This window comes from Onychomys torridus, chromosome 4, assembly GCF_903995425.1.
Source record: "Onychomys torridus chromosome 4, mOncTor1.1, whole genome shotgun sequence".
Taxonomy (NCBI): domain Eukaryota; kingdom Metazoa; phylum Chordata; class Mammalia; order Rodentia; family Cricetidae; genus Onychomys; species Onychomys torridus.
Genome location: NC_050446.1, coordinates 147892908 through 147915051, shown reverse-complemented (window position 1 = coordinate 147915051; position 22144 = coordinate 147892908). Strand labels below are relative to the sequence as shown.

Sequence of the window (22144 nt, the reverse complement as noted above, 5' to 3'; positions counted from 1 at the left end):
TTATTATAGTGTGTTTGCTCTCTTGTCTTTAATTTCCAATTTTTTGATTGTCTAGAAGAATAATCGGTGTACTTTCTATCTTGAGTTTGAATGAATATCTTCTACTCTAGCCTGATATAGGGTCAGTTCTTGTACAGTGGACTTTTGAATGGTGTGGATTTCATGTCATGCTGAGAAAAACATCTTATTAATGACACTCAACTATTCTATATCCTCATTATTGTGACCTGGCCTAATTCTGAGACAGGAAAATTTCCCATTTCACTGTCATCTTGTCTATTTCTCTATGTGTGTATAAAGCTTTTGGCTTACCTAACCTAGATGCTGGGTTCTCTGGTGCATGTCTTATATCTTAGTTACTGTTCTTTTGCTTTGTCATCTCTGACAAAGATGGGTTTTGTTGGGCTCACAGTTCCAGAATACAGCCCATTATGGCAAGGGGGTCATGTCAGCAGGAGCTCGAGGGTGCTGGTCACCAAGTGTCCACAGTCAGAAAGTGAAGACCCATGAAATTGTGCTCCTGCTTAGCCCCTTCCTCCACTTCTGCAGTCCAGGATCCCAGCCAGAGAATGGCACCACCAACAGTGGGATGGTGTTCCCGCTTAAGTAACACAGTCAAGGTAACCCCTACAGACATGCCCAGAGGCCCATCTAGTGATTCTATATTTTGTCAAGCTTACAATACTAACCACCACAATGCTTATGGTTTCGCATAGTGAGATTGTCATTGTGGAGACTGTCCTTTACTAGTATAAAATATTTTTGTAACACAGTGTTAGTTTTGAATCACATTTTATCTGATTTAACATATCCATTTCTAGCCAACACTAAACACCAAGTGGAAATTCTTCAGTGAAGAAGTCTAAGTAATGTGCTCCAAGTTGTATAGACATTTTTGATAGGACAAAGTAGAGTAGACTTGACACAGTTTACTTAAGTACCCTGCCTTTGTTTTGCCTTTCATGTTTACATTTATTATTCACATGCACTTGATTTTTATTTTTAGGAAAATATAGGAATCAAATATCATTTAAAATTATATGTATATAACTGACCAAGTATGTATGCATCTCTCTCTCTTTCTCTCTCTCTCTCTTTCTTTCTCTCTCTCTCTCTCTCTCTCTCTCTCTCTCTCTCTCTCTCTCTGTGTGTGTGTGTGTGTGTGTGTGTGTGTGTGTGTGTGTGTGTGTGTGTGCAGGTACCATGGCAAATGTGTGGAGGTCAAATGAGAACTTGTGGGACTCAGTTCTCTCTGACCACGTGGGTCCCAGAGAAGGGAACTCAGGCCATCAGGATTGGTGGCACGAATCTTTCCCCAATGAGCCATTTCACCAGCTCTTGGGAGTCTTCCTCAGTTGCCCTCCACCTTATGCTTTGAGGCAGCTAATGTTACTTACTGAACCTGGCATTCACTTATTTCACTTAGCCTGGCTGACCAGCAGCTAGTCCTGGGTATCCCCCTGTCTCTATTTGCCCAGCATTGCCTCATGCATGCTAGGCAGATGCTTAACCACTGATCTACTCCTCCAGCCAGAGACACTATTTTGAATGGAGGGAAGAGAAATACCGATTCCTTAAATGTTCTATGGAATTTGCCAATGAAACTGCAAAACTGATTCTATTATTATGTGAGTTTTTAGTTGTGTTTTCTGTGTTTTAAATTGTTATGCAACAACTACTCTTTCAACTATCACTTAGTTGATAGTTTCTACTTTTTATATGTGAATTTGCATGCTTCATTTACTTATGCAGATGTGTCAGGATACATTTGAAGTGATTTTTTATTTTTATTTACTCTGCTCATGATGTTCAAAGCTGTGAGGTGATGTTTCCTTTCCCAGGATTCCTGGCATGGATGTACATGTGGACTCTCCCTTTTCCAACAGCATTACTAATGGTTTACCCACTTGAGAGGTTAGTCCCGGGAAGCCAGTCGTACTCAGGTTGTTCCTGCCTTGTTGTTGCAAACAAGGTGGAAATGAGCATCCTCGTACCTGACTCTTACACCTTCTATAGGCGCTCTTCTAGAACTTTTCAGCTAGGCTTGGAGATGTCCACATTGTCAACAGAAGTTTCAGCGGCATCTTCTGAGCTTTCCTCCTTTGCCCGTACTTAATGATGTGAGAGTTTCTCAGCTTGGCCATGGGCTAGGTGCAAGAAGTTGTCATTGTTTTAATTTTATTTCTCTGCATACTGTTGAAGCTGAATGCTTTTCATACATCATATGTCTGCTGGTTAATTACAATTCCTATTTATTCATATATTTCACCTATTGTGTTATTCTTGTTTTCTAGAATTCAATTACTGGTTTATTATATGATTTGTGAATATTTGCTTCATATATCCACTTTTGTGAACATGTGTGTGTGTGTATATGTGTGTGTGTGTGTGTGTGTGTGTGTGTGTGTGTGTGTGTAAATGGATGTGGGCACAGGTGTACCATGGCATATATGTAGAGGTCAAAGGTCAACCTGCAAGAGTCCGTCTTCCCCTTTTACCATGGAAGTCCTAGGGATCAAAGTGAAGTCATCAGGCTTGGTGTCAAGGGCCTGAGCCAATCTCAACAGCCCCATGTGCCTCCTTTTAAAACAGCTTTGAAAGGATACTTTTTGACAGAACTTGACATTTTTAGTGTAGCCAGTATGACAACCTTTTTCTCTTGTGACATTTGTCCTCTGCATTCCTAAGGAAGGGTTTTCCCACCCACAAGGCCATGGAAATAGTCTTCTAAAGTTTCATCTAGTCATTTCAAATAGATTTTGAAACCTCTGGGGTATGATCTTATCTACAGTTCATTTGGAGAGCCACTAGAAAATAGGGGCTGAAATCTTTTTTCTAACACGGTCAGCCAATGCTACTGTATAGCTTATTACTTTTTTTTTTTTTTTTTAACCAACTTGACACATCATTAACATCAGTCAGTATTTCCTGTCTGGCTATATTTGTTTTAGTCCATTCTTTTCCATTCCTACCTCAATGATCCTCTGTTTTAAAAACTGGCTTTATAGTATAGGAAATTTGAACCACTCTATTCCTTTGTAAAACATTGTTTACCAACTTTTTCTCTATATTTACTCTTTTAGGATCACCTTATTTCCTTGCATAAAAACAGTTACAGGATTTTTGATGAATATTTAAAATGAACATAAAAACACATATGATTTCTTTCGGAAGCCTTCCAAGTATATTATGTTGCCCTCTCTGTGTATTATTCATCTTAGAAACAGCAGGGTAGATCCAAAGTCCAGTGGAGCCTGAAGCGTATGTAACCTGGGGTCCTCTCTAAAGATAGTCATAGTTGTGAATGCATCATTGGATGCTGTGCTTTGGGAGTGGCTTGCACCGGGGAGGTACTTGAACCTCTAGCCTGTGGTAAACCCACTTCAGATAAGTAACATCACACAGAGAGAACACCATAGACAATTGTGTCCTCTCCCCCTCTGCTAGAATAATCTGCTGTTTGTGACTTGGAAATACTTCAGTGGTGGCAGCGATAAAATAACAAAGTTGTAGCTGTGGTTTTCAGTGAGTGTCACATGATACCACAGCCTTGGCTTTTCTGAGATAGCGCGTCACATTTGATGACCTCGGGGTACATTGTGAGCATTAACTAATTAAACCTCATAAAACCCAAGAGACTTTGGGAAGAGAGATGTAGCATCACCTTGCCCAGTTCTGAAATGCAGCCATCTCTGGGGACAGTGGTGGCAGCTGCTTAATAATAAGCTTCAACACCTCACAACAGTTTAGCTAAGACAATTAGTCATTGTAGTTAGTAATTGTCTTGTGAGCATTAGACTATCAAGTGGTTAAGTTACCAGGATTATTAGTTCATTGTAAATCTAATCAATTCTTTAAATTTTTTAGAAATTTTATTGTAATTGTAAAAAATATACATATAGAGTAGGTTGTGTTCTTAGGTTTTCTTTTAGTTCCGTTTTTCAGTCTGAAAGTTAAAATAAGAACTTCCATTTTTGGGTTGGGGATTTAGCTCAGTGGTAGAGTGCTTGCCTAGCAAGCACAAGGCCCTAGGTTCGATCCTCAGCTCCAAAAAAAAAAAAAAAAGAACTACCATTTTAAAATACAGTGTGTAGCTTAAAACAGAGAGCAAAACTAATCAATAATAGTAGAATTCAGGAATAGGTGTGTCGACTCCCCAGGGGGATGAGGGAAACTTCCAGATCTTGGAAATGTTTTGCATGTTCACCTCAGTAGGTGTCACATAGAAGAGAGCTTTGTAGAAGCTGCTTCACTTCACCACCTTTCTGTGTTTTAATGACAAAGTGAATTAGCCTGTGAAAGCATGCCAAACTTATCATCATGAAAGTGCTAGGAAGCCCAGCACAGGACACACTCAGGGGCTAGAGACACCATAGGTTTAACTTTCCTGGAAGCATCTTTCTTCAGGATTCTCTTTTCTCAGGACACTTCTTCATGGCCAACGAGCTGTATTTCATGTCTGGATATGAGTCTCTCCCATTAGTACTTTCAACATTATTGCTTTCTGAAAAACCTCTTCAAACATCACTTTTTTCTCTGAGACTCTCACTGTGTTTCATTTACCCACATCTTTGTCAAAAGTAGGTAGAAGACATTCATGGTGCAGTAGTTTGGGTTGAACAGTGTCTGGAGGAGTCATCCTGGTGTTGTTGTTGAAAGATAAGCTAGCCAGAGAAGGAAGCAGAGAGAATCACCAGCTGTCCCTGACTCTGCAGTATCTGATGGGACAGTTAAAACTGTGAAGGCAGAGCAGCTTTCTCACACTAACTACATCCCTGGGACATTCAGAGGACCCAGGGTGCCTCATTGCCTACAAGCAGAGCCTCTGTGCTGCTCTGAGCTGTGACCCATCAGAGGAGGAGAAGAGGCGTCACTGCTGAGGTCCTTTAATGGAGCAGGCTGAGGGGAGGCGGAAGGCAGGACAAACATCCCTACTGTGATGGTCTCACATGCCCACCTAGGGCATGGATGACTTGGAGACAGAAAGGGGGGGGGGAGAGCAGGCAGAGAGAGGGAGAGTCTGGCAGGGAGGAGGTCTTTGTATGGGAAATAGGCAAATTTTCCCACTGTAATTTTTGTAGATGAAGCCTGTAAAGAATATCCAAATTCCTTGCTTTGCAGAGCATATTATAACAACAGCTTAGCTCCAGTTCTCATTTAGAAAACAGAAAAGGGAGCTGACCTGGTTGCATACAGCTATAATTCCAGTGCTCTGGAGGCTGAAGGGGGAGTGTGAGTTCAAAGCTAGCCTGGGCTTTGTCAGCATGATCCTGACAAAGGATTAGAGAGGGTGAGAAAGGGCCTTGGAGTTGAGGGTAGAAGGTGGAAAGGAAGCAGAAACTAGGGAAAGGAAAAGAGGGAAGAAATGCTAATGCCCTTGTCACTGGCAGACCTTAAGTTGAGGATATTTCCAAAGAGGAACAGCCCTTTCCTAATCTTTGGCATTCAGAGAACACTGTATAGTAAATTGTGGTATTTCCATCTTCTAATTTAGGGCTGTTTCAAAGCCTGCCATCCAAGAAGTTGTTTATAAACTTCAAAGGGGCCTGACATCAAAGGAGCCTGTTACCCAGAGCTCAGCAGAGGCTGGGGACTCCTGGGTGTCGGAAGCATGCCCTTTGTGTGCATCATTTCATCTGTGTGGCTTCCCTGGGGCAGCATGGTTTCATCTTCATCATGTGGATGAGGCAGAGAAGGGCTGAAGAAGAAGTAGCTTAGAATCTGAGTGTCAGCGTGAGGATCAGGGTGGGCGGCAGACCTCCGTGCTCTTTTCCGGTTTCTCTGGAATAGACGTCTGCAGATCCACCATTACTTAAAAGCACTTGAGCATGTTCCCCAGCTTCCTGTGGTGTTATGGTTTGCTTATCACTTATTTTCTGTCCTTACTCTACCTTTTCTTTCAAAGATACTGAAATCAAGAGTGACAGCCAGGGTTCTCAGAAGGTAGCTGAGGAACTGGGCATGCTTGCTTCTTCAGAGGCCGTGGTAGAGACACAGGTAAGGGACACTCCTTGCCCAGGCCTGAGGGATGGGGATGGGCCTGGGGATACTTGTGACACTGAATGGGGCTTTGGTGCTAGGTTCATCCCTGAATTCTGTCATCTACTGCAGAAAGGCCCCACTTAACACTAAGGTGGTGAGATTGCATCCATTGTTAATGGGCAAGCCTCTTTGGCATGGGAGGGAACTTCATCCTGTATTTATTACCTTTCTCACTACTCTGACAACTACATGGCAAAAGCAGCCTTGGCAAGGGGGATTTAGTTTGGGCTTACAGTGTGAGGAGGCTATAGGCTATCAAGGCGGGCCTATGTGATGGCACAGCCATGTGAGTGTGAAGCCATGGGAGTGTGAAGCGGCTGATCACACTGCATCTGAAGTCAGGAAGCAGAGGAAGAAAGATGAATACTGGCTTCCTCCTTGTCCCCTTCCAGAATTCAGTCTGGGACCCCAGCCCATGGGATGGTACCATCCATATCTAGGGTAGAACTTCCCTTCTATGGAAATACCCTCAAAGATATACCCAAAGGAATATCTTCTAGGTGAATGCTAATTAACTATCACAAGTCTACACCTTGTCAACTAGAAACCCAGATATGTCACCTTTAGCCATTACACTGTACTGATGGTCCTCAAAGGTTCATGGCCATCTCATATGAAAAAGTGCACTTAATGTATTTCTAGAGCTCCCATAGTCTGTAACAGTCCAAACACTGTTCAAAAGTCCAGTTCCTGTGGAAGAAGATTCAAGGCCGTCTTTTACATGTGAGCTCCTATAAAATAAAAAATATTAATATTCCTAATATTGGTGAAATTGTTAAGGCCACTCCACGTAGTTAAAAGGGAGGTTTATTTTGTGGGGTAACTTACAAGTGAAGGGATAGGTAACAGGGTCTGGGAAAGATGTGGCACAGTCTCGTGGTGTTCTCTGGAGAACTCTGCTCCGTCTACCTCCAGCGTCCAGGGTCCAGGAACCAAGAGAACTGCACATCCGGATCTCGGGTCTTCAGGGTCCTCTCTCAGCCCGCCTTGTAGGCGTGACAGTTACTGAAGCCTCAATGGGGGTTGGAACTTCCAGATCAAAGCTGGAATGGCTACCCACTACACTCCTAATAATTTGCCAGCACAGGTAAAACCCCCCTTCTGAAAGAAAGGACTAGGGACATAGTAAGGGAAAACCAAAGCAAAACAAAGACCCAGCCGGGCAAACAACAAACACTGTTGTTGTGTGCCCAGCATCTTGGGCTCTTGGTGGTATCATCTGAACTCCAGCAGCCTTGGGTAGTGCCACTCTTCCAGCTCTGCCTCCTGTAGCAGCATGACATTTCTTCTAGGCCAGCTCCAGTCTGTGCTTGCAACTTAAGTGAGTGTTCCACAGCCCTGGTGTCTCCAGACCCTAATGTCTCTTTGCAACTGAAGCATCATTATCTCAGCTCCATACAGTGATCTTTGAGGAACACCCCCCAGGGCATCTGAACCTGCCACATAGTGCCTGGCCTCTGTGGCTTTCTGGAACCTAGTGCAAGTCTCCATGATCCTATAATTCTTGTATTTTATATATTTGTAAAGCCAGTGATATGTGAACAACCATAGTCAAGTTCTGTTCCCAGCTGGAGATGCCACCAGCTCCTCTGCACCTTCCTTCCTGCACATTCCCTGACTAGAGGAGGCTAAGGCAGAGGAAGCTGCTCATGGGAAGCTGATTAAGCAATCCAGAGTCTCTGAAGAAACATCTAGGCTCCACACAGTCAAATGCACCAGCATGTTCCTTCCTGCCCTGGTTGGGCCTCGCTACATCACAGAGACCTCTGTCACTGCTTCCTCGAGAGCTGGCGGGCTTCACTCCACTTGTGTGCTTTCAGGATGAGCTTTCTTTTACCTTCTTGCTGCCAGTGTGGCTAGAACGAACCAAGTGATATGTTGCTGCCCAGACCCGTACCAGAGGATGAGTCCACTCCCAAGGAGTTCTGTACTAGTCATGTGATGAGGTACATATGGCTAATGGGTGGACCCAGGAATCTAGCCATGGCTCCATTTGCATTACCAGTGTCTAAAAATGCCTGTATTTGAGGGGCAGGTTTTAGCTCCTCATATACTTATAGAAATCAGTGCATGTCCCTTTGTCCTCAGGAGCTTGGCCACTCAGGTCCCCTCCTTAGAAGACCTCAAGAAGTGGGTCAGGCAGGTGTGGATGAAATGAATGGGTTCACCTTTAGTTTACTGTTAATATCCTGGCACTATGTCAGCACTCAGCATGGGTAGACTCTGAGCGGGACTGTATAGTATGGTATAGTTCCATCAACTTGTGCTTGACTGACTCCTTCAGGATTGGGGGGGGGGGGCTAAAGAACTATGGTTTCCTGAGCCCCAGCACCTCCTTTCCCCCTCCTTTATAGCCTTACACCAGAAAAATAAGTACCCCTTACCAATCACCACACACGCACTAATGTTTGGGAGAAGAAGGAAGGAGGACCTGATTCACCCTAGGTCCCCTGGATTATCCTCCCCAATTTTTGTGTTGTGGAAATTCTCTATGGAAGAATGCTTGCTGGTTGCCCCAAGCCACAAAAAGTCTCAATGTGTAATAATTGGGCATCATATTTCAAGTACAGTTTTATCCACATGGATCCAGGGATCATAATGGTCAGGTGCCCTGCTAAGTGCTGAGGGAACCTCTAAATCAGAGTTTTGCCCCAGCCTGCAAAAAGTTGTATGTAATGGAAGGAGGCTCTTAGTGAAAGGCATGGAGAAGATGGAAGACACCAAGAAGAGAGGACCAAAAGAAGAGCGGACATTTTCAAAGAAGATTGGAGGGCCTGGATAATGGGGGGAAGTGAAACTCATGACTGGCATTTCAAAGAAAGGCAAGAGACCTCTATTTGTGTCTAAAATGGAACACTTCATGTTGTGCTGCAGTAGACACCACATTTATTGTCCCCAAACACCCCCCGCCAAAAGGGTCTGAAATACACAAAGCAAGCATTCTCTTTCTATGATAGCAAAGGATCCTGATGTCATTGAGATGGGAAACAAGGTGAGTGAATCTGTGATTGTCCCACCCTGCTGGCCTCAGAAAGTTTCCAGGCCACCTCACAGCACGTGAGAATCAGGCAAATAGCCACAGAGGCTAGAGTTTGAAAGACAGAGGAGTGGAGAGGAGAGAGCTGTCCAGAGAGTGAGCACTGTCATCCATATGGGAAGGAATGCTTTTCAGTCTTCAGCTGAGCCCTGGTCAGAGCATGCATGTAAGGAAACTACTGAGGTCAGACATGAGCAGTGAACCTTCCCAGGGAATCAGAGCCAGCAGTACTTAAGGCTAACAGGCTGGGAATGGTGTCTGGACTCAACAAATTTGTCCAGGCACGGGGAAAGTACACATTTGTAATGAGAATAGTTAGTTTTAGAGAAAGCACCATTCCAGGTCTCTCTAATGACCCACGCACCAAAATGGTCAAATTATTTCTAAGTAACTTAACTGAGTCTCAAAACCTAAGAATAGTTGTAAGAATACAGATGTATCCACAATGTTTAGAATCCAGTAAAAATTACCTTGTACTCAAAATTCTGCTACCATATATAGCACCTCAAACAGAGATAAATCCATTAATCAACCCCAAACTAAAATGGATGATAGAAATAGTAAACAAAGCCACTGAAATAATTTCATTAATATATTCTTTGAGAATTTTATACATGTGTATAGTATATTTTGATCACAATCACATGCCCCAGTTACTCCCAGATCTACCTCCTTCCCCATCTTCTCCCAACTTTGTGTTCTCTAAAGGAATTATTTTAACTATATTTTGTTTGCTCTAAAGATTAAAGAGAGACATAAGAGATCTATCATAGACTTCTAGAGATAAAACTATAGTGCATATGCATTGCACAGGTTGAAAAATGCAATCTGTTATCAATGCTTCTGATATTGTGCACCCTATTAAACTTAACTGGGGTCAGAGAACAGAACAGCCACTAGATATAGAGGCCAGAAAAATGGTGGCACACGTGCCTTTAATCCTAGTATTCCAGAGGCAGAGATTCTTCTGGATCTCTATGAGTTCAAAGCCACACTGGAAACAGCCAGGTGTGGTAACAAGAGCTTTTAATCCCAGGAAGTGAGGGCAGAAAGGTATTTAAGGTGTGAGGACAAGGAACTAGAGCTGGTTAAGCTTTCAGGTTTTTGAGAAGCAGTTCAGCTGAGATCCATTTGAACAAGGACTCAGAGGCTTCCAGTATGAGGAAATAGGATCAACTGAGGAATTGGTGAGATGAGGAAGCTGTGGCTTATTCTGTTTCTTTATCTTCCAGCATTCACTCCAATAACTGGCATCATGTTTGTTTTTATTAATAAAACCTTCTAACAATTTGTGCTACAGCTTTGTTTACTATTTCTATCATCCATTTTAGTTTGGGGTTGATTAATGGATTTATCTCTGTTTGAGGTGCTATATATGGTACCAGTGTTTTGAGTAAATGGTAATTTTTACTGGGTTCTAAACATTGTGAATATGTCTGTATTCTTACAACTATTCTTAGATTTTGAGATTTTGTAGAGGTAAGAAGTCTGGTGGCTGGCTGCTCTGCTTATTTGATCTCCAAGCAAGCTTTATTTGTTATAAACACAAACAAAATATAACACAAACAAAATACCACACAACACAAGATTGCTGACTAGATGTGTCCACTGGTCTTCCCTTTGAAGACAAAGAGGCCAAAACATAGGAGAAGTGAAGTTATAAAGTTATTTCACTGTTTGAGGTATAGGGTCAAGTGGTCAAGCATGGCAGTACATGGATCTAATCCTAGTACTTAGGAGGTGGGGTCAGAAGCACAAGTTCAAAACAAGCTTGAGATAGATACAGAGTTATAGGCTAGCCTGGGATGCATGAAATTCTGTCTCAAACAAAATTTCACAAACCAAGCCAATATTTTTAAAAGGATGATAGTCATGATTTAAGATGATCTATTTTGGAAATACAAGACTGCCTAAACATGAAAACAATAAATATATTTTATTATATTAACAAATAAAAACAAACATTTTCCTCATAAATCCAAAAAAGGAATTTGAAAATTTAGCATCCATTCCCCTTAAAAACTTTCAGAAAAGTAGGTATAACAGGGAATTTAACTTGATAAAGTATATTTAAAAAGACATTTAACTTGTTACTTAATGGTGACAGATGAACTCTCTTTCTCTGAGTTTGTTCTCTTACCACCTCAATTCAATGTTGTACTGATAGGCTAATGCCAGTGTACAAAAATATGAAAGAGAAAAAAAGAATCAGTATTTTGTTATGATCATTTATGTAGGAAACACACAGAGCAGCTATAGCATTGGTACTTATTTAGCAAATTTCAAAAATGTGTACATGTTGATGAATAAACATCATTTTGTCTTGCATGAGTTACATTCTTGCTGTTGTGACCCAATACCTGATGGAAACAGCTGACGAGTGGAAGGAATTGTTTTGACTCACAGTATCAGAGGACTCATTCCATAGCCACTTGGCTCTGTGTTTCTGGGCCTGTTAAGAGGCAGAACCCCAATGGTGCAAGAGTGTGTGGCAGAGAAGATTCTCTGGTAGACAAGAAGCAGTGAAAAGAAGAATGTTCACTCTCTGCTGGCTTTCTCCTTTGATTGCATATGGACACCCAACCCATGGGACTGTGCCACCCACATTTTCAGGGTTCTTCCCCTCTTCATTTTCTCTCAAAATGCCTTCACAGACATGCAAGATCCATCACAGCCTCCTAGCTTGGTCTAAGGCCAGTCAAGTTGACACTGCAAATTAGCTTTTTATAGGTGTTTATTAATATCTTTATATAACAGCAGCACACAAACAGAAATAGAAACACATACCATTTAGAATAGTAAAAATATAGGAAATATTTGGAGAGAAGTCTAACAAAAGATGTTTAAGATTCATCCACTGACAACTGCTAAACCATTCTGAAAAAAGAAATAAACCAATGAGATATCCTTCACTCATAGATTTGAAGACTTGATATTTGTCAAGATGTCAGTTTCCCAAATTGCTCTATAGATTCAGCAAGACCCTAGTCCAAATTTAGCAGGAATACTATGGAAATTAAAACAGAAAATTCATATAGAAAGAGAAAGGACCCTTAGTAGTCAGGAAACAAATTGTATGATGGAAACAAATTGGCTTCAAGATTTAAAAATTCTTGTATTTAGGTAACATGGTCCTGATGTCAAGGTCAATCCAAACAAAACAAAACATCATGATAGAAATGAATATGGAATTGGAGTGAACACTTCCCAGAAGAAAATATCTAAATGAAATGATATTCAACTTCCCCAAGTCATTATAAATGCACACTAAAACTATAATTAGGCACAACCATGCATTATTAGGATGATCAAAAATTTAAAAATTAAGCATTCTAAATTTTGATGAAGGTGTGCAGGAATTGTGGCTCATTCACACATGGACCATACTTAACAACATGAGGGAATAAACTGCCAGGATGTTTGAGAATATGGATGATTTAATTTTTTAATGTCGAAAGACATAGAAGCCAACCCCTCTCCCAATAAAAGCATACCCACAATTCCAAGAAACAGAGACCAATCTGGTGACAAAGAACAGATGAGTGTTTCCCTGTTTCCAGGACTGCAAGCAGTGGGCACAGAGAGATGCAAAAGTTTAGGGAAATGAGGCCTATGTTCATTATTTTGACTAGGGTAATCTTTTTATAGATATATACACAAGTTAAAACTCAGAAAGCATATTTTGATTTATTTATTTATTTATTTATTTATTTATTTATTTATTTATGTTTTTCGAGACAGGGTTTCTCTGCATAGCTTTGAGCCTTTTCTGGATCTCGCTCTGTAGACCATGCTGGCCTCGAACTCACAAAGATCCACCTGCCTCTGCCTCAGGAGTGCTGGGATTAAAGGTGTGCACCACCACCACCCAACAGAAGGCATATTGTAAATGAATGCAGTTTATTGTATGTTAATTATACTTTAGTACAACTGGTTTTTAAAAAGGCTTGGTTACACAGAATAATAGAGTCAACAACTAACATCTAGAGAGAATTAGGAGGTGCCTGTACTGTCCTGAGCATCTGTCAGTCTACCATCTACCTCTTCCCTCTCCTTTAAACAAATCTTACGAGGTGGAGAGGTGGATGCTGGTTTGTATCCTTTTAACAGATGAGGAAACAAGGCCTCCATCACTTTCTCAATGCTTCCTAGCCATTAGCAGGGACACTGAGGTCTAAACACTGGCTACTCACTGTAGAGCTTGAGTTCTTCACCACCATGGGTTGGTTGATTCTTAGGTTTTTTCACTGTCCTCTGCAGGAGAAAGAAAGCGAAGAATCTTCATCCGAGGATATGCTATCAGGAACCTTCAGTAGATTGTCTGATGAAATGCAGGTAAGGTTTGTGCATGTACAGGGCCTTTGCTGCCTGCTGGCTGGTGAGCTTCCCTCCTTCCCCTTCAGCCTTGGTGTGCCCTTTCCTCCTCTAGCCCTCCACTGGCTCTCTCCAATGCATAGCTACTGTTGCCCTTGGGTTAGCCCTGGGTAACTGTGACCCCACAGTAATTAATCCCTAATCTCACACCCTCTGCATAGCTCAGACTGCAAGTTATATTTTATTTGTGTTTCAATTGTTTGTAACAATTTTAGTAATCATCTTTTTCTCTGTTCTGTTCATCCCCCTACATACACACAGCTACATACCATGTGATATATGCAGTTATATATCATATGCACACACCTGCCCAGGTACATACCCTATTAGTATGTGCACTTATGTGTAGCTGGAAGTTTTCCTATGTCCCGCCCAGTCTTACAGATGCTCAGACACAAGTAAATACACAGAGACTTTTTCTTGCTAGCTAGCTCTTATAACTAAACTCAGGCTATTTCTATTATTAATCTATATGTTGCCATGTGTTCTGTGGTTTTGCCTCTGTGCCATCACATGCTACTCCCTGGATGGTGGGATGGCATCTCCTCTGCCTCTGCCTTTCTTCCTGTCTCTCTCCTGGATTTCCCGCCTGCCTCTAAGCTGCCTTGTCATAGGCCAAACAGCTTTATCAACCAATCAGAGCAACACATATTTACAGCATATGGTAAGACATTCCACAGCACTTCCCCTTTTTGGTCTAACCAAAAAGGAAAGTTTTAACTTTAACATATAAAATTACATCTAATAGAACAGTTATCAAGCAAGAATTACAGTTACACTTACGTGCTTCTTAGGGTCCTGTAATAGTGCCCTCTCCTTGCAGGTTCAAGCCAAGCTTCATTTGGTTAACCTAGGTTTACTTGGCACCATCTTCCTCTTTGGCTATCCTTAGGGCATCTTTGTTACTTTCCTTTATCCCACTTACACCCTAACACTGCTCCTCTGACAAACTGGTTCTTCTTATGCTTTGTGTCATCTGTTTCTTGCCCATAAACTGGGGAGTCTTGAGATCCCAATGCCCTGTGGTCCTACTCAGGGTTCTGACCTTCTAAGGGGCAGAGGAAGGCATTGTAGTTTTTCTGAGTAGGAGAGTGACAGGATCTGCCCTTTCCATTGCAGTGACAAGAACAAGGCTAAATCTCTCCCAGATACCAGAGGGCCTCCTGGTGACACTGAATGTTGTGTCTGCCCATCAGAACTCTGTCAGAAGGCCAGACCCCCTGCTGTCTAATCCCCTGGTACTGACCAACCCAGGAGTTTGCTAGGAGAGGAGTGCCACTTTCTTCTGGCTAGCCCTGAACCGGAGCATGGGCTGGGACTAAAGCACTAATGATCTCAAGGCCTGTCCTCCAGGCTGTCTGCAGGGTGGGAGACTGGGTGCTGTGCTAGCTGCAAGCAAGAGTGGGGGCGGGGCAGCAGGATGTGGTCAGCCGGAGATGGCGCTGTATGGGGGCAGGTCCACTTTGCATTTGCTGCTGGACCTCCACCCTCCGCCCTCTGTCACTTAGTGTCCCTCAGCACCCCAAGAAGAGGGCTAAAGGTGCCCAGCTCTGACTCAGGATGGAGTCCATGGTGGAAAGCCCCCCCTTGAAAGGCCTGTGTTGGTGACCTTCTCTTCCTTGCCTCGCTTCCTTTCTCTCTACCTGGAGGTTCTTGGGAGCTGCTGAGCCCCAGAGCTTAGGCTTGCCTCTGAGGAGCCCACACTAAGACATGCTCTGATGCCCCAGGCAGGAGAGTAGAGATTCAGTGGGAGGTGACAGTTTTCTCTCTAATATTATTCCTAAGAGGGAGGCCACTACTTTATAGACCCAAACACGGATGCAATAGGAAGGGAGGGCTAGAACCCGTCAGACCCCCCAAGGACATCTAGGTAAGCAAGGAATATCGATTTCCCATGTTTATCTCCTGGCCCTTGGGGGGTGGGGACGACACTGAAATGACAGTGAAGAAGAAGTGAAAAGGGCACACACCCACAGAGACAGCAGGCTGGAAGGGAGTTATTGGAAGAGAAGCACTTTAAAAATATTTACAATCAAGAAAATCGATGAAGGAGTTTGCACTGGCTTAGCAGACCTGAGAGAGGGGACTAGTAAAAGTGGTGTGAACTCTCCACAAGGGCTTGGGGGATCTGCTGAGGGCAGGTAAGGAAGGAAGCTGTGCACAGAGGTCTGTCTGGCAGCCTGGTACGGACTAGCCTGACCCCAAATTCCCTGCACACACTACATAGCTGACCAGCCACCAGCGAAATGACCAGGTAAGTATTCCCTGGAGAAACCAGGAAAACATGACTCTTAAGTTCCGCTAGGCTGTCTGATGGGGAAGGGCTGTGGATAAAGTGCAGTTCTCCATTTCAGATGAAGGAGCCCCAGCTGCTCCTGCAAGCCAGAAGCCAGGTGTTTGTTGGAGTATTCTGTCGCTGCTCTAATCAATTACCACAACTTGGTGGCTTAAAACAATTGTGCCTGTCGGCTCCCAGGCCTAGAGATCAGAATTCCCTGACAGGTCTCAGTGCACTAAGCCTCTAAGTGTAGGTGGAGGGTTATTTCTGAGGGATCTAGGGGAGACTCTGTTCCCTTACCCTGCCAGTGTCCGGAGGGCATATGCATTTCTTGCCCTTTGCCCTCTTCCTGTATCTTCAGGCCACAAGTGTGCACCTCCCTACCCCAATGTGAGCATACTGTTGTCATTTTATCATATCCATTTGAATACATCAGGATGGTCTTCTCAAAATCCTCAGTTTAGTGGCATTTGCAAGGTCCCCTGTCCCTGTGAGGTACCTGTCCTCAGGTTCTGGGGATTCAGACACACTTTTTGAGGGCCACTGTTTTCCAGCCCCAGTCTCTCCTGCAGGTTAGAACTGTAGGCTGGGAGAGCTTTGTATTAGTAACTTTTCTGTTACTCTGATAAAACACTGTGACCAAAAGAGTTTATTTGGGCATCCAGTTCCAGAGGGCTAGAGGGCCACCATGGTGGGGAGACATGACAGGAAGTAGCAGGCGCAGCGGCAGGAGCAGGCAGCTGAGAGATCACTTCTTTAACAGGAAGCAGGAAGTAGTGAGAATAAACAGGAAGTTGGGCAAGACTGGATGTTCTCAAAGCCCGCCCCCAGTGATATAGTTCCACCAGCAAGCTACACCTCCTAAACCTTTACAAACAGTATCTCCAAGTGTGTCCTGAGTTTTAAATGCCTGATCCTGGAGGGACATTTTCCTTTCAAACCATTACAAGTCCCAAGTCCTGAATAGGCAAGTGAGAGAAACAGGAACACTCATAGATCTGATTATTTCCTAGATCTGATTGCTTAGAAAACATTTGACCAACACTTCTCAAATTTTACAAAACATGAAAAAATTTAGAAACCAAGGAAATAAAAATAAAGTATACAAATGAGAATGGAGTTATGTTATACTACTTTGTTCATGGTGGCAACAATGTATCCTAACATATGTAATAATATAACAATATATTCTGCAATCTACAATATATTGTAACATTGTCAATACTGATGCAATGAGAAATATAATTTAATTATACTGTGGGGACAGAATGCAGGCAAGGAATGGTGGAAGTGGCCTAAATGTATCCATTATTTCAGTGTTCAATAAGAAAAAAAATTAAATTGATGAATTAAGAAAAAATAGCATAAGCATGTTTTTCAGAAATAGAGATAAATACCCCAAGAAACAAAAGGGTTAAAGGTGATACCTGATGGGATGGTAGGGAGGTGTGGGGAGGGGCAGCTGCTTTTCTTTACTACTAGTATTTTGACGATATGCTTGTGTTACTTTGGTTAATAAAAATTCCAGAAGAAGCTCAGAATGAATCAAGTTTAACCTCCCAAATGGGAGTGGATGTCCCCAGTATTAACTTACCTGGTGGCTGAGGTCAAGTGGACCTTTCTGAGCTCCATCTCCTCCTTCCCAGAATCACCTGAACATTCTAAAGGTCCAGAAATTTGAGTACCACAAAATGCTAAAGAAACCAGTTTTCAAGACTGAACTCACTTGCTGACGGTGTTAATATGTATAATACCATACCACCACGCTAATCTTTACCCAGTGGAACAATTAAAGTATTTATTTTCTGGCCTTTGTGTGAGAACATTTGAAACTCATTAGGAAGGTCTTCAGATGGACCCTCTTGGGATGGTTTGTTTCCGAGGAGACAGTCACAGGCATCATAGGAATAGGACATGCAGAGACAGTGTAACCACTAGCCTGTTGAAGCTCAGCGGTCCCCCGCTTGCCCCTCTCTCCTCGCTCTAGGATGTGGACCAGAAGCTCAGTGTGCTTTCCATGGCTGACGAGGACCTCACTTTGAGCAGTGAGAGCTCCCTGCCATCCTTCCTGTTCCCGGAGGAATCCTCCCACTTCCGCCCCATCTACCTGGGAGAATCTGCTGCGTTTTGTATTCAGCTCTTTTGTATTGATGAGAAATATGAGGCAAGGCAAGTACTGATCTCCAATTTGTCTGTTGTGCTAAGAACTTCTTAGGCAATAGTTTTTCAGAGTATGTGGTCTTTAAACCAGGCTCCATATCCTGGGAACCTTAAAACAACAGATTCCTGGACCCTATCCAGAGATTCTAGTCCATAAATTGGGTAAGACCTACAGAATGGGACAAAAATCTGTGGCCAGTTCTGCTTCACCTGTACCACAGTTGAAGATCTGAAAATCCCTGTTGTGTAGCCACATACTGTTTCCATTTGATACAGTGTGCAGGTCTCCAAGTCTTTGAATCTGTACTGCGTTTGGGTGCAGGTAACAAAAAATCTATTTGAAATAAGGCTGAGACAACTGAGAGTAAGTCCAGTGGCAGGACTCAGTTTACCCGGGCTCCCTGCTGTTGGCACCAGTCTCAGAAGATAGGGACAGTCCCAGGTCTACATTAGAGTCCCACAGCAGGCTTTCTGGTCTTGGCTGAGATTTCCAGCCAAAATTTAAAGAGGACTGGGTGACTCGGTGCTCATCCCTGAGCCGGGGAAGGTCCTCCAGCCTTCAGCCTGTTGCCTTGTTCTCCACCCTTAATCTGGAACAGGAGACACACCAAAATGTAAGCTATGAGAAGGGGTAAAGGAACACCCTACAATTCAGGAAAGCTACTGGAAGAAGGAGGCATGGCATCTGGCAGACAAAGCCTGCCTACCACTTCCTGTCCCTCAAGAGCACCTATGTGTGCCATGCTTGTGGCCCCTGCTTTCTCAGTCTGAACAGGGACCACTGCCAGATGCCCGAATTCAGCATCTCCTTCAGCAATCACATACCACAACGTTATCCACTAAATACTTTGAAGAGGAAAATATGTGCACATTTTGATAGAGCGGAAGATTGTATAGCACCTTTGAGGTAACCACAGACAGTTCTGGTCATTTCCTTTTTAGTGGGTGCATTTAAAAATAGCCCCACACCTTTTAACATCTAGAAGTATGGTTTTTAATATTAAATGTTCAACTTTTAAGGAGCTCGTGGAGGTTGAAAAGGGAAATCTTTCTATATTACAGTGCAGACTAAAGAGAGCCTGGAATGACCTTTTATATTTGTTTTATGCTTATTTTCTCTATGTTTTTAGATAAAATTTTGCCTAGACAGTGGTTTTTTTATTTAGTTTGATGACAATTTATAATTTGCCTCTGAAAGTACAAATGTGGCTATTTAGAAAACTTTGCAGATAAAAGTAAAAAGGATGAAAATAGCCTATCACACAGCCAGGTCTCTCCTTAACCCTTACAAGAAGAAAGGGGAAGATTGTGCCTACAGAATGACCCTCATTAGTGCTGGCTTTAAATTGCACAGATATTACTGGTCACTGTGAAAGTGTCCAAAGAGACTTCAAGGTTGCTGCTCTATGCAGAGTGTGGCGTATACAAGTGATTAGACTCAAGGGGCTAGCGACTTGCTGGAAGGGGCTCGGGTACATAATGAACTGTCTCATGCATGATGCTACATTCACGTGCAATCCAGTGATGCTGTTCACTGTCTTGTTTACAGGTCCCTGGATTTTATGAGTTTTGTTTTCAGTCTTTTCCCTGTGAGTACATGTTGAATTTTGAGTAAGGTAATTGGTTTTGTAGTTAAGTTATAGAAGAATATTGTCCAGGCATTTAAAATGCTGTGAATATTGAGTCTTGAACTGCTTCCCTGTTCTGAAAAGACAGTCAGTTGGTGTGTCATGAACTCTTAAAAATAGAAACTATGGTCATTTTTCAGTAATGTGTCTGTTGTGCGATCATTTCTTTTAGAGACAGCAGTCCCGTGTTTTGTTCTGATTAAATAATTCACAGTCGCATATAAGAATGCCAGCAGTTAGGAATCCTTAGTACCTTAGATTATTGGATTATCTTCTGGTTTATGTTGGCTCAAACTGTCCTGGCATCAATATACTGCTTTGTAGCAGGTGGGAAAGAGGAAACTTGTGGTCGACCTCCAGGTTGGCATCTCTTCCCTACTCATTCCTGGGGCCTGACATGGTGGCTGGCATGTAGAAGGGGCTCAGCCCATGTGGCATCGAGTCTGAGATCAAAGTGCACACATACTCCTCCATCTTTAGGACTCAGAGCCTATCCATTGTCCCATGGTTGTCTGGGGTGGGGCTCCTAGCCACCAGCTTACCATTGGAAGGAAAGGAGGTGGAGGACAACTATAAGGGATACAGCAAGTCTTCAGAAGGACCTTTCTGATGCTTAGCTGTACTGTTACATGTACAGGTGTACTTTGCAATGGGCAGACTTCAAGCAGAGTATCTGCTGCTTCATATGTCCTTTCTACTTGTTGTATTGAGGCAAAAAATAAATACAGTTTAATTATTATGTGATCTTAGATTTTACTTTCTCATTTTTTTCAGAACCAAAAAGCCTTAGAATAGGGCAATGTATTCTCCACTGTGGTTTCTTTAAATTGATTTTTAAGGCATTTCCAAAGCTCATAAAAAAGCAATGTGGATTAACCCTAACAAAGAATTTTCAAAGCTGGTCCCCTCAAAGATGCCTTAAAGACATTTCACTGAGCTTCATTCCTATTTTAACATCCACATTCTAAAAGTAAGACTGGATTTTAATGGGCAGAAGACCTGTTTACATTTTGACTCTATTTGACTTGGGGATATAAGGATACAGGAACAAAATACTTTCATTACTTCACCCTTAATCCCTCAAATCCAAGCTGAAGCGACTCATTATCATCAGTACCCTCCTCCCCGAGGAAACCCACCGAGACTTGGCACCCAGTTCTTATTTTCAGCTTGAGTAGCTCAGCATTGTGATTCTACAGTCGCTCTGAAAGAAGCAGTGTTATTTTGCTAGAAAGCAGGAAGATAAGGTCAAATAATGACTCACTCCTTGGGGCTGCAAAATGTCCCAAGGGCCTTGGATTAGCCCAAGTAATACCTTCACAGGGTTCAAGAGGAGGCGAAGTCCCAGAGGGACAAATTAGCTCTGGGAAGAGCAGGCTGCTTCTGTGGGGACCTGGGGCAGGATCAAGTGGCTTCGAGGAACACAGACAGCCTCGAGCTGTGCAGTCCTAGACACTGGAGTGAATGTTCCAGTTGCCGCTCAAACAAAGAGTAAAGAGGAAGAAATGCAGCCCCGGCTAATAACACATCTCACCCACTTCAGTGTCTCAGATGCAGCCATTGCAGCACACAGTCAATGTCAACACTGCTAATGAACTGTTTCATATTCTCCATCTCATAGTAAGCCTTAAAGTATGGTGTTTTTAGATTGCAGCATACCTCAGTATAAGAACTGAATTTCTATCAGCAGTACTTAATTCTGTTAGGTCTCATGAGATTTGCAGTTGGATAAGAAACTTTGTATATTCCAGTTAGGGTGGATAGATTGACATGACTCCCACACAATTGAAAAGCTGTTCAACCAATGAAATTTGGTGCTAGTCTAAAATTTAAATTAATGAGATTTAATTAAGTAATATTAAATTAAGATTTCAGTTTCTCAGTTACACCAGCTACAATGCAAACTCTCACTGGTTACATGTGACCACTGGCTGCTGTCTGGGACAGCAAGGTCTAGAAAGGTAAATGGCATCTGTCAGGACTTGCCGATTCTCCTGTGTCTTCTGGGGTTCATGATTGTCTTTTGATGATCACCTCAAAAAGATGATGTCATGACAAAGGATTCGTGTATAACCAAAGGGCTTTACAGGCAGAAGGCCTGGAGTACCACCCATGTTTTTCAGAGGAGAGGCCAAGGCTTCTATAAATCTCATTTCTTAAGTTCAAGGCCCTTGTTATGATATTATGCTGTCTCAATTACTCACTGATAAAGCTGAATTCCTAAATTCGAATGTTCTTAGTTTAAAAATCTATGCCAGGTTTTGTAGCACAGGCCTATAATCCAGAAACCCAGAAGGCTGAAGAAAGAGGAGTGTGAGTTCAAGACATGCATGGACTATAAATAGAAGTTTAAGGCCAGCCAGGGCAACTAGTGAAACTTTAATCAAAATTAAAAATAAAAAGAAAAAGGTACTAAACAAAGGCTAGTGAGGTGCCTCAGTGGTAGAGTTCTTGGTGAGAAGGCTCAGTGGTAGAATTCTTGCCCAGCATATACCAGGCTCTGGGTACAATCTCCAGAGCTGTAAAATTAAACAAATCAGTGAGATCAAGTGCTAAGGAGTTGAATGTGGTAGCACATACCTCAAAACCTGTAATCCCAGAATTTGGGAAGCTGAGGCAGAAGGA

At 42.6% G+C, this 22144-nt stretch overlaps 1 protein-coding gene across 1 annotated transcript in view; it reads left to right on the top strand.

Annotated features, from left to right (window-relative positions):
* The window catches only part of Cfap61 (cilia and flagella associated protein 61), a 295900-nt gene that overhangs the window by 59554 nt on the left and 214202 nt on the right, over nucleotides 1–22144 (top strand). Inside the window, exons 9-12 of the mRNA XM_036186271.1 lie at nucleotides 5906–5997; nucleotides 13340–13414; nucleotides 17719–17900; nucleotides 19441–19480. Coding sequence (XP_036042164.1) covers nucleotides 5906–5997; nucleotides 13340–13414; nucleotides 17719–17900; nucleotides 19441–19480 — 389 coding nt within the window. The remainder of the gene's footprint in view (nucleotides 1–5905; nucleotides 5998–13339; nucleotides 13415–17718; nucleotides 17901–19440; nucleotides 19481–22144) is intronic.